Source organism: Rattus norvegicus, chromosome 15, assembly GCF_036323735.1.
Source record: "Rattus norvegicus strain BN/NHsdMcwi chromosome 15, GRCr8, whole genome shotgun sequence".
Classification (NCBI taxonomy): Eukaryota; Metazoa; Chordata; class Mammalia; order Rodentia; family Muridae; genus Rattus; species Rattus norvegicus.
Window position 1 is genome coordinate 51,997,472 of NC_086033.1, and position 12,508 is coordinate 52,009,979.

General features: G+C 50.3%; 2 protein-coding genes across 6 annotated transcripts in view; both read right to left on the reverse strand.

The window, feature by feature from the left end:
• The window catches only part of Bmp1 (bone morphogenetic protein 1), a 44,288-nt gene extending 36,162 nt beyond the window's left edge, over nucleotides 1-8,126 (reverse strand). For 2 of the 4 annotated variants that reach the window (XM_039093689.2, XM_063274695.1), the window contains exon 1: nucleotides 7,730-8,125. In XM_039093689.2, the coding sequence (XP_038949617.1) occupies nucleotides 7,730-7,895 (166 nt within the window). In that variant the 5' untranslated portion in view covers nucleotides 7,896-8,125. Of the gene's footprint in view, nucleotides 1-7,729 lie in introns of all 4 variants that reach the window. The other 2 variants (NM_031323.1, XM_063274694.1) reach the window with 2 other exon arrangements.
• Nucleotides 8,127-8,802: 676 nt separating this feature from the next.
• Sftpc (surfactant protein C) lies at nucleotides 8,803-11,853 on the reverse strand. Of its 2 annotated transcripts, NM_017342.2 has the most exon segments (6): nucleotides 8,806-8,981; nucleotides 9,200-9,356; nucleotides 9,696-9,806; nucleotides 10,027-10,152; nucleotides 10,407-10,565; nucleotides 11,696-11,748. In NM_017342.2, coding segments are annotated over 5 exon segments (585 nt in total). In that variant the 5' UTR covers nucleotides 11,738-11,748; the 3' UTR covers nucleotides 8,806-8,981; nucleotides 9,200-9,209.
• Between the last annotated feature and the right edge of the window lie 655 nt (nucleotides 11,854-12,508).

Consider the following 12,508-nt stretch of genomic DNA (forward strand, 5'->3'; position numbering starts at 1 on the left):
CAAGACTTACCCTATTGCTTAAACAGTGAAATGGCTCTGTGAGCAAAAGCGCTTACCTCCAAACCTGATGACCTGAGGAAAGAGAGAACCAACTCCTGCAAAGTATCCTCTGATCTACAACACACACACACACACACACACACACACACACACACACACACACACACACACGCATTTATGCATGGTGGGAGGAGAGAAAGGGAGTAAATAAAAAACGTTAATAAATAGTTCCACGAAGACGCGATTGTGTCACCTTTCCCATCTTCAGCAATTAGTACCTATTATGGGCCAGTATTAAGTCAGAGACTAGCAACAGAAGAGGCCCTAGCCTGTTGGTGCTAATCTTTACAATACAAAGTTCATACAAATAATGACTCAGAGAATTCTACAGAGAGACAAGTGCTCTGGCGGTGAGATACTTTGAAGCAAAGTGTGTGTGTGTGTGTGTGTGTGTGTGTGTGTGTGTGTGTGTGTGTGTGTGTATGTGTGTGTGTGCATGCAAATGTTCCCACCATGATCTGCTACTTATAAGAGACTCCAGAACCATATTCTCTGCTATCGTGGACTGGAAACTCAGGAACCGTGAGCCAAAATAAACCTCCTCTGAGTCAGTCAGTCCTCTCCAGTGTTTTGTGACAGTGTTAGAAAGATGAGTAACTAGCTGCCTATTTGTGAGCCTGTGCCAAGTAAGTGGTATCACATAGTAAATACCATTTCAACCAAATCAGGGAAGTATGGACTATTGTAAGATGTCTCATATGCTTGCCCATCCCAATTACACTTGGCATGGGTTGGGCAAATCTAGGGGGCCAAGACTTAACTCCAAGAATTCTAGCTAACAGGGAAAGGTGTAACTGTTGCCCCCCAAACAACCTAAATTTCTGGGTCCTCCCTCTGGAAAGACCCAGGGGTAGGACAACCCCACCACCATGCCCACCACGGGCCTGGGAAGAGAAGCTTCTGGAGAGATGGATTAAGCAGCCTATCTTCTTTCGGAGAAGTCTAGGGCACGAGGAAGCAGAGATCTAGCACTGCCTGCTTTGGAAGGAGCCCAGATGTAAGCTTCACACTGGGCTGGGCTGGGCTAGGGGAGGTGGGAGGCCAAGCTGGAGATGGAAGCACAGCTGCTTCCCTGCAGCCGTGCGACATTTGCTTCTCATCCCCGCAGAGTCAGCATTACACAAATTGTTTTAACCTTGAGGCCTTACACACGGGTTCCTCCTCCCCAGTTGGCCCCACTGGGTGGATACATATACATTTACTTTATCACACACTTAGTCAGACACAGATGGGTAATGTCCCTATGGGCATATGGTGACATCCTATGCCGTCTGTGCAGAGCCACTGAGGTCAGAGACTCCACCCCTGCACATGTGAGCAGCACTCAGCATTGGAGTTTGGGTAGAAAGAACATATCGAATGAATGAATGAATGAATGAATGAATGAATGAAAGAAATCATGCCAGCTTTCCTCTGGTCTGCAAATACATGTGCAGAGATACACACTTACTCAAACACAGATCAACCGGATGTAGCAGTGACCTCAGCAGTCAGTCATCAGGCCAATCTTTCACTTAACAATCTAGGAAACTGAGGCCCAAAAGCAAACTGGCTTAAGTTAGACTATCCTAAGTTTCTGGAAGGATTGATTTATATTCAGGCTTCACTATTTCTAGTTTGGTGGATTTACTCAAGCTCATTACCTCTCCAGAACCAATATTGTAAATATGTATATACAAAAATAGACACTCAGACACACACACACACACACACACACACACACACACACACACACACAATACACACAGTCACAGAGTTCTTAAAAAATACAGATACAAGCTCCAACACACACAAGCCAGTGGTGGCAAGCTTTGAACTCATTAAAGCCAGTAATAGTAGTAAGAATGACACCTTATGTAAATGTCTGTTGAAATTTACCCAGTGCCTTCCAGTTCACAAACTGTTCACTCATTAATGAGTCCATTTAATCCTGGCCCACCCACAACATGCCCAGTAAGCCATTCGGCACCCTTAGGAGTGTCCCATTACAAACATTTGGAGATATAACCTTAAAGCTAGATGCCGCCCCACTTCCTTGACTTCAGAGATCAGGACCCTGGGGCCAAAGAGGAAGGTGCATGTCCAAGATCACCAGCTGGTAACTAGTCAAGAGTCTCTTTTGGTGCTTGGGAAAGCGTTCACGACCCTTCATGACCCAGGTCTTAGTAACTGATGTGACAGAGTTAGAAGAAACCTCTCGGTTGCATGCAAAAGGGGATGTGGTGGGTTCTTATGTGACAATATCACAGGACCACCTCACACAGCTGTATACTTTGTACTTTTGCACAAACGTGGCACCTCCAAGCTTTTACACGAACATCCATGGGCATCACCAAACACAGTTGTCTCCCTACAGTGTCACTTCCAGGACCCCTACAGATGGCATAGAATTTTGACATGCTCAAGTCCACATATAAAGTGGCATTGTGTTTGCATAGGACCCACCCATGCCCCTCCTATGTTCCCTCCCTTTTTTCTTCTTTTTCTTTTTTGAGGCAGGGTTTTATGTGGCCCACTCCGACTTCAAACTTCCTATGTAGCCAGAGATGACCCGGAGATTCTGATCCTCCGGCCTCTGTTCCCAAAAGCTAGGTCTACTACAGACATGAACCTCACCACACCTGCTCAAACCCAGAGTTATGTGCATGCTAGGCAAGCGTGCTACCAAATATCCTCACCCCTCCTATATACTTTAGATCATTTCTCAATGGCTTATACTGCTTAATACAGTGTAAGTGCCAAGTAGCTATTGTACTGCATTTCTTAGGCAATAATGAAAAAGTCTATAGATGTTCTGTTCAGACCAACTTGACACCTTACAGAAGGCAGTTGAGCCCATGCTGGACTATGAGCAAAGAGCGAGTCTTTGGAAGGTGACACTAGTCTTTGAATCTGGTTTGGCTCCCACTAGCTGACATTCATGTGAACTTTTTGAAACCTCTAGTTTTCTCCAATCTAAAAGAAGACGTACGGTATAATCCTAAGATTACGTCAAGGAATAAGGGTGTATATATGAAGCACCTAGCACCAAGCCCAGAGCACAGAAAGCAACTGCTGAACATCCAGTTCACTGTGCTCACCACATCAATCCTGGAGACCCAGTCAGCTCCAGACTTTGCCTAGACATACTGGGTCTCTTGCACTCACTCCCCATCTGAACAAATCTACAGAACCATGTTGGCCTATGAGTCCAGGCAGTGTGGGACCAAGGCAGGGCAAGTAGAAGGAACAGGGTTGGCTACAGAGCTCAGCTGGATGCCCTGTGGTGGAGATGTCATGGCTGAAGAATGCATGGGAACAGAATGGGGGTAGGGTGGGGTGGGAGGGGAGCTGATGGCCAGGAATTGGGCTGACAGCTGGTCCTTCTGGGATCCTAACCTTAGGAAGCTAGACAATCTAGATGCAAGAGAGTTCGGGATGCTTTCCTGGCCCAAAGGAAGCCCTAGGGTCAAGGTCAGGGTCAAAGTAGCAACTGTTTTCAACATAGGATTAGAAGTTTTGGGGTTGGGGATTTAGCTCAGCGGTAGGGCGCTTGCCTAGCAAGCGCAAGGCCCTGGGTTCGGTCCCCAGCTCCGGAAAAAAAGAAAAGAAAAAAAAAAAGAAGTTTTTGTTTTGCTGTCTGGCTGTTAACCAGGCAGGAAACACTTGAGGCTCTGTAGCCAGGCCCAGTATTGGATGGGAAAGATCACAGAGACACACATATCAATGTTTATGTGGACCTAGAGAGCAATCTTTGTCCCTCAGATCACCTTCTGGACTCCAAAGTCCCCTCCCCTTGGCATGGCCAGGCCTCTCACCTCCTGAGTGGAGCCTGGTTGGTGTGATGGAGCTTCAAGGCCATGTATGTAGGGCAGGCATGTATTCTCAACGGATGCAGACTTGTAGCCAAGGGAGGAAGCACTTAGGGCCCCAGACTCCACAAATAGATTCATTCCCTCATCCACTTACACACCGGTGAGCATCTGTGCCTGTGCTCACACAGGGCCCAACACACGCAGGTGAATAGACCTGCTATGAAGTAGAGACTCACATACAAATACATACAACTAATTCCCTGTGCAGGTTCCAAGGTGTTCTTACATATAAGAAAAAAAGAACAAAAGCATTTCCTCAAAGAAAAGGGACTCCTAGGAGTGGACAGAGGCACACACATGTCAGGAGGAAGCAAGAGCAACTAAGTCCCCATATTATACCTCCTGAGAAGGTGGCCTGCTTCCCACCACCACCAGTGTTTTTCCTAAATCGCTGGAGAAATGGAAGTCATAAGAGTTCCTTCTACAGCCATCAGTGGTGGTGCATGCCTTAATCCCAACATTCAAGAAGCAGAGACAGATCTCTGTGAGTTGCAGGCCAACACTGTCTACAAAGCAAGTTCCAGGCCAGCCACAGCTACGCAGTGAGATCCTGTCTCAAAACAAAAGAAGAATCCCTTCTTCCTGAGGCTTCTAACTGGTCCCTCTCCATTAGGGCCCATAGAGATGTGTTTTCTGCCACCCTTGGGGCACCTTAAAGTGAGGGTGACTCAGACAAGGAACAGGGTCTTAGGTGAGTGAAGTGACTCACTCAGGATGTCTGGAAGAGGGAATGTGGTCTGGTGAGAGATCAGATAATGTGCTTCCTCTGAATTCCATACCTGGTCCACAAAGTCCCGGGGGTGAGGATGGTAAGAGGGGCCTATAAGTACAGTCCACCTCTCCTTCTGCAGACAAACTGGCTGTCACCTGATGTGTCAGTGGTAAGACATTAGGCTGGGAATCTCTGACATCCTCTTCCATGGTATTCAACGTAAGAAACCAGAGTTTCCAGTAAATAACCTGAGAGCAGGCTTGGTAGAATCAGCCTTAAGCACGCCAACACCCCAGGTTGGCTTCAGGCCCAAAAGTTCAGGACCTTTCCCAGGACATCAAGGGTCTTAATTTTTGTCCTTACTTTAACAGCAGCCATAAGTGGATGTGGTGGCTCACCCCTATAATCTTAGCATGTGGGAGGCTACGGGCAGAGGATGATGGGTTCAAGGCCAATTTGGTGAGACCCCATCTACAAAAGTAAATAAATAAATCTAATGCAAACAGTCACTAAAGAGATAATTTCAGATGATGAGGCCTGGCTATGTTTAGAATAAACTGCGAGGTCCCGTTTGAGCTGGGAGAATCAGAGTTTTCAGTGCTAGTTCTCTGTGTGGGAAGAGGAAGCCAGAGGGTGCAGAAGAGGCAGTGGAGGAGGAAGGAGGAGGAAGAAGGGGTGTACCAGCCCCTTCCAAAGTAGGCAGAGACAGACACTTGCCACAAACACTCCTAGCACTTGCTGTCAAAGCTATGGAGAGGCCAAGAAGCAAATCAAAGCAGGAAGAAGCAGCAGCACAAAGAGAGTTGGTGGGCCTGTGGCTGGAAGGAACAGCAATATATATATATATATATATATATATATATATATATATATATATATATATATATATATATATATATATATATATATCTCAGACCAGTTTCCTTCAGGGGTGATCCACAGGACATAGGCATCAGTCACACCCAAAAAGAAGGCCTGATCTGACCCTGAAGCTTGGCCCTGTCAGGCTCTAGGACCTCTCAGCCACCTCAGGCCTGGCTGAGCTCCCCACCAGCCTCACTTCACCCTGGTAGAGAACTTTCTCCAGAGCCCTTGTTTGAAGCTCCAACTCAGCCAGCCCCACCCTAACATGAAATCTGAGACTGGGGATGGAGCCCTGAGCCTTTGGTTATTCCCAAAAATCACATTTTCAACATGAGCATAGCTCCCTACCCATTCTTTGAGGCTGTGCTCCTTCCTGTTCCTGTGCCTCCACAAAATCTTCACTCTGCAAACCTTCCCAGATCCCTTCAATCACTTTGCTCTGCCCTCCCCATTACTAGAAACTAAGAGGCGATGAGAGAACCCTATTCTTCCTGGCTTATGCTGTGTAACACTAGTGTGCTCTTGGACACTTGCTTAGAATGTGATCCCTTTAAGAACAGAGATCTGTCTGGCAACTCTCTGCACCTCCCACAACACCAAACCCAGCCTGAGACATCTCAAGAAATGTGCATCACTGAATAGATAAGAGACACAGAAGAGGGCCAGGGAGATGTTAGCTTTTCCTAAAATCCAAGTCCATGCCCTCTCAAAGACATTAACCAGGAGCTGGAGGCACAGAGCACAGGGAATAGACATTTATATCATGCTTACTATATCTTAATAATAAGCGAATTATATATGGTCTAGATTTAGCCCTCACCACCAGCTAGTTCACTAATGAGAAAACTGGAGTTCAGAGACTGTGCTCACGAGTCCTTCAGATCCCATGCCCTGTTCATTCTTCTTCCTGCCCTCCTATCACAAACACTGAGATGGAGACTTTAAGGTCCCGATTTGACTACAGCCCACCAGGCATGGAAGAGGAAGAACTGAGGGGTTTGGCTTGTCCTGGCCAGAGTAAAATGGTCCCTATCCTACCTAAGGGTGGATGGAGCAACATGAGTCCCCGATCAGGCCCCCTGTGCCCCCTGTGCTCAAGATAGTAGCTGCCTGTCCCAAGACTTTGTGTCCATTCCTTGTGTTCCAGTTTCTGGCTCTAACTCTTCACAGACAGGCTGAAGTCAGAAGTGGGAAGTCGAGGAAAAGTTGTGACATCTTTGTCCCCAGTGTGTTCCAGGCAGCCTGCTCAGGAACATCAATTAGGTCAATGGCCTGAGTGTCTGGTCATCTGGTCCACAGCAGGAGGGTTCTCATGAACAAAGATCTCACACACACACACACACACACACACACACACACACACACACACACAAAGAGCCCTGACCTTGACTAATTAGCCTCAGGTGTCTGCGGGGGAGAGAGCTGATGTAGAATATCCGAGTTCTCTTTGTGAGGCTCATTTGCTATCCCAACTTGGCTCTGGCAGAGCTCTCCTGGCACACAAAGGCACAGGTAGGTCCCCCTGCATCCCACCCCCCACATGACTTCCCCGATGATTTCCCTGACTTTGACAGCTGTCTCTTGAGTGCTCAGAGAGCTGCGGCTGCTGGCTAGATTCATAGACTTGCCTATGAAGGATATTCCATAGAACCTCCGGAAAAACTTTCTCCTTCTACTGGGCTGAGTAACTGGGAAATCTATCCCTTTGGAACTGCAGGCCTTCTGGGCATCAAACCAGACAGATGCGCGGCACTATGGCAAACAGACAAGCAGGAAAACACCAGTATTCCACAAAACAGGAGGGATAGGGGAGAAGGGACACACACACACACACACACACACACACACACACACACACACACACACACACAGAGTTTGGCCCGTAAAGTTTCCCCGTGGAGAAAAAGCCTCCTTGCCAGCGGGATTCGCTGGGACCTAGGGAGGTTTCCCCAGGAATCCTCTACGAAGGCAAACGGCAGCCGCAGCAGTTTCCACAAACAGCAGCAAAACTTCAGTCCTAAAAGTCCCCCAAACTTCCCCCTCCCTTTCTCCCTCGGTCTTTTGTTCCCCCACTGCATTGCCAACCAAGCAGCTCCCAGCTTCCCACACTGGACTGTCCTCCCCCAACCCCAACTCCAACTCCAACCCCAACCCCAACCCCTGCCCGGCCCGCAGCCTCGATCCCAGCCTGCCCACGCCCGGCCTCCGTGCGCCCCCGGGGGAGTCGGGAGTCGCTCACCCGCCTTGCAGGGGTCTTTGTAGTTGAGGAGCTCCGGGGCGTCCTCCTCGCCCAGGTCGTAGGTGTAGTCGGCCAAGTCCAGCGGCCGGCCGGCGCGCGGGAGCAGCAGCAGTAGCAGCAGTGGCAGCGACAGCAGCGGCAGCGGCGGGCGGGCCACGCCGGGCATGCTGGCGGGCAGCGGTGGCGGTCGCGCCCGGACGCGGGAGCGGGGCGACCGGGAAGGGAGCGCTGAAGGCGAAGGGGAGGCGCTCTCCCCCCGAGGCCACCTCTTCCCGTCCCGTTTCCTGTCTCCCGCCCCCCCCACCCGGCTCGACCCGGCTCACTCCGGCTCTGGGCTCCGGCGTCCCCTCGCCCTCCTCTCGGTCGCTCCCTTTCTTTTCTCGCCGCCCTCCCACTCCCCACCCCACCCCCCCCTTTTAGGGAAATGAGCTCGCTGGAGGGCGGGTTTTCGCCCAGCTCAGCCCCCCTCGGGGCCGGGACCGTGCTCGGCCGACCGGGAAGCACGCCAGCCGGGCGGGGAGGATAAGAGTAGCACCGCCCGCCCCGGAGGGGGATCCGCTGCCTGGGGCCGGGGCCCGGGCCGGGGAGGGGGCGCGGGCCAGGGATGCCCGAGGCACCGCTCCGCGAGGGGCCCCCTAGAGGCCGCTGTCCTGCACCCGGCGGAGTGCCTCCGGGCACGGGACACGCTGTCAGGTCGGTTCCTTCCTCTTAGACCCTGGATCAGCGATCGTTCTCTCAGCCAGAGACTCCAGAGTCTCTCTTAGACCTCAGCTCTCTCGCTTCTCGCTTCTCGCTGTCTCTCTGTCTAGCTGTCTCCCCGCCTGTCTCTGCCACTGTTCTTCCCAGCGGACACACCGCTGGAGGGCGCCTAACACCCGTGTATGGCACCCAGGTCCGGTCCCCGTCCCCGCCTTTTGCTCTGTTCCTTACTACCTGGGGTAGGGCCAAACCCCCATCAGTCTAAGAAAGGATGTGGCAAAGCGCCTCAACTTTCCAAACCCTCTTCTTTCCAGGATGGCTCCCCCTGCTAGAAGCCGAACTGAGAAAATGTGGAAGAAAAATAAGTGCCACTCTTTGTTTTTCAATAGGGCTGCTTTATTCTTTTGTAGTAGGATCCCCGAGGCTGTAGGAGACACCTTTGCTCCACAGGTTTCCACCCTCTTCTGTAGAGTATGGACAGGAGCAGCTTCCTGCTTATCTGCCAAAGACCCTTTGCGGAGGGTCTTTCCTGTCCCGCAGCGGTTTCTGCACCCTGTGACACATAGAACTGATGCTTATCACGTGAGGGAGGGGAACTAAGGAAGCAACCCGCTTGGGTCCGATGTGGGATTTGTCTGGGAGCCTTCCATCTTCGAGCTCCCTGAGACCGCTGACTTCAAGAGATCAGATCCCTAGTAGGTCCCCTGACAAAGCAGGCAGCCCAAGCCCTCCCAGTGTTGCTCAGGCATCCCGAAAGGTACTGTTGCTCACCTGAGGGGTGCTAGATATAGTACAGTGGTAGCTCTCCACACAAGGTGCTCACAGCAAGGCCCAGGAAAGCCAGGTCTCGCCCAGAAGAATCAGAATCGGATCCAGCACTGTGCCCTTCTTCCTGGCCCAACTTAGAGGTGGGTGTGGAGGACTTGGCCTGGAAAGAGCACTTGCTTTCAGTGTCACCTGCATTAGTGCAGGACACTAAACTGATAAGGCAAATTCAGGAGGGTCAGTTTTCCTCACTAATTCGGAGAGGGACTGGGTTGGAAACAGAAGCCTGTAGGGGATGTATGTCTGAGCTCAGCCAAGGCCAGCAATTTAGCAGGTCACCTGAGAGGTGGTAGGGAAGATGGGACACAGGCCCATGTAGAGAGAAGAACATGTCTGGTCCAGGAGCATCAATACTACACAGGGTGGACTAGTCATTCTTTAAAATGTCCCTCTACTCAGCCCTTGGAGGGAGACAGTTCTCTCTCTTCCCTCACACACCCACCTGGAAGTTCTTGAATTTTCTAGCCAAAGCCTCAAGACTAGGGATGCTCTCTGGAGCCATCTTCATGATGTAGCAGTAGGTTCCTGGAGCTGGCTTATAGGCAGTCAGGAGCTAGGCATGTAACACTGGAGGTCATTTATGATGTCCCCTTGCCTCGCCTACTCCCCAACCCTGGTTCTCAGCCAACTAACTCCCTGTAGATTGTTCATGGGGGACACATTTAAATCAAGCCTCTGAGATGTGGCAGGCAGGCACAGAATGGGGAGAGCTCTGGAAATGCTACAACTGGGCAGTTCCCGTAAAGTCCTGGTGGTCCCTCAGGTGTCCTCACCCGCTGGTAGTCATATAGAACGATGCCAGTGGAGCCAATAGAGAAGGTAGCGATGGTGTCTGTGTGTTCACTCAGGGCGAGGCGTTTCTGAGTTTCCGGTGCTCCTCCGATGCTCATCTCAAGGACCTAGGGGAAGGGTGTTAGAATGTGGTCTGACATTTCTCTTTCTTCCTTCAGCCTTTTGGTGCCCATATCTACTCAGAATCCTCTATTCAAATGCAATTCCTTCTTCCCTGAGATCTCAGGAAGGCTAAACATAACTTTCCTGCGTTGGAACAGCTGGTGGTGGTTACACTAGGCCAGGGCCTAGGGGAGAGAATCTATGCTGGATGGCCACCTCATCTCCGCTTGTGTCACCAGATATGCTCTTGTCTGCTCACCATCTCAGTATGTTTCTGACTCATGTGAAGGCCCATGAGCAGAGCCCCTACAATCACCACGACGACAAGGACTACCACCACAACCACGATGAGAAGGCGTTTGAGATGCACGGGGCAGCAGGGAATGCGAAACTGGCTCCTGGGACCTGTCGAGTAATCCTGGGAGAGCAAGGAAAGCAGAGAGACAAATGGGTGGGTGCAAGGATGACTCTTCTCTCCCTGTACAAGCGGGACACCCTCTTATGCCCCTTTAGGCTTTGAGTGTGCAAGGAAGGGCTGGGAAGATCAGAGAAGGTTTTTGGGGAGGAAGGCTTTGGGGAAGGTGTCTGGACTCTAACAAAAGCCATAGATACTTAGAAAGTTAGAAGCAAACTCTATGTTTGGAATAATCCAAGAGAGCCAGTTACCAATCTCTTGTTCTGTTTTCCCAACACGCCTGGCCGCCCAGACATAGGCAGAGTTTTTGTTCCCTCAAAGGATCCAGGTATTGCCATCTCCATGCCTTTATATCCCCTTTGTCCCTTCCCAATTCAGTCCATGTGCCATCTTCATATTTTTTACATTTACTTATTTAGTATGTGTGCCTGTTCATGTGCATGTGTAGTGTGAGTGTGCATGTGTTTGTGCATGTGTGTGGTATGCATGAGGGTGCATGTGTGTATGGTATGTGTGTGTATAAGTCAGAAACAAGTTTCATCTCCTTTCACCAAGGGAATTCTAGAGATTAAGCTCAAGCTGCCACATCTGGTAGCAAGCACCACTACCTACTGAGCCATCCTTTTCTTAAAACCATATATCTATGACCCAGGTTGCTTTTCAACTCCTTATTTATCTAAGGATAACCCTGAATGATTATCTTGCTTACACTTCCAAACTGTGTGCACCTCCATGCCTGGATTATGTAGAACGAGACTGAACTCAGGTCTCCATGCTTACGAGGCTCTCTAACCATTGGTCCACATTCTGGCCTCATGTCATTTGCTCTGTGATGCTCCCTATAGCCTCCCAATTACTTGGTGGCACTATCAATGTTCTTCACAGTCCTTTCTATTGATCCCTCTATGGCTCTCAACACCTTTATTCAGGAATTCATGGCTGTCATGCCTGCCTCTGCCAAGGACTTAGTGATCATGGTATCTCTGTCCTAGCAGCCCACCCGTAAGCTAGTTGAGTATATGAGTCTAGAAAAAGAAAAAAGCCTAGTGGGGGATGGACAGGCAAATCCAATATACTATGTGTGTACAATTGTACACACACACACACACACACACACACACACACACACTCACCGGTGGGCTCTCCATCAGTACCTCTTTGCTACCCATGTCCATTTTGTAAGGTCTCTCTCTCCTCTCCTCATCTCTCTGGTGTGACCAGTGTCTTATATATATCATCAGAGAGAGAGAGAGAGAGAGAGAGAGAGAGAGAGAGAGAGAGAGAGGACAGAGGTGAAGGACTGGGTCTCCTGTCTGCCAGCCAAGTCCTTGGCTTTGAAGCTTGTTTGTTCCTGGCTTTTCAGAGCCTAGGCCCTGATAAGCCAGCTGCAAGAGCCCCCAAGGGCCCTTGGCCTAGGCACATGAATCCTCTTGGCCACAAGGAGAGCAAACCTGGATGAGGTAAGCAAACTCACCCTCAGGCCACATGCTCCTCTCACCGTGGGTGTCTTTCTGGCATGTCTGCCTTTCTTGCTGGCACCTGCCCCTGCAGCCCTGTGGCTTCTCTTCTTCTCACAGGCCAAACTGTTCTGGTGGCAGCCAAGAATCCGGCCATCCCTTTTCACAAGATAACCTCCTCAGGCCCAGACACGAGTTCCATTCAGGGACTGAGAAAGTGGCGCTTGTTGATGAGGCTGGAGAGGTGGCTGGTGGAGGAGCTGGGCCTGGGACAGCACCTGGGGGTCCATTAATGTGATTTCTTAGGGTCGGATTCCTCTTTACCCAACCTCCTCCCACACATGCTGTCCCTCACCTCAGATTTGCTTCCTAATTCTGGAAGTTCTGTCCCCACTGATGGGAAACTATTACTCATGGGTGATGAGTACTGTTTTGTTCTTTGCTCTGGGCTTGTCTGTACAAATGTTCTGGTGGTCTATCCCATCTTTC

Coding starts and splice junctions, on each gene's coding strand:
- Sftpc (XM_039093609.2), bottom strand. CDS start 11,800: ATGATATATATAAGACACTGGTCACACCAGAGAGATGAGGAGAGGAGA. Junction 10,566..11,695: donor TACTGATGGAGAGCCCACCG/GTGAGTGTGTGT, acceptor TTGCTCTCCCAG/GATTACTCGACAGGTCCCAG. Junction 10,153..10,406: donor GTCAGAAACATACTGAGATG/GTGAGCAGACAA, acceptor CCCTTCCCCTAG/GTCCTTGAGATGAGCATCGG.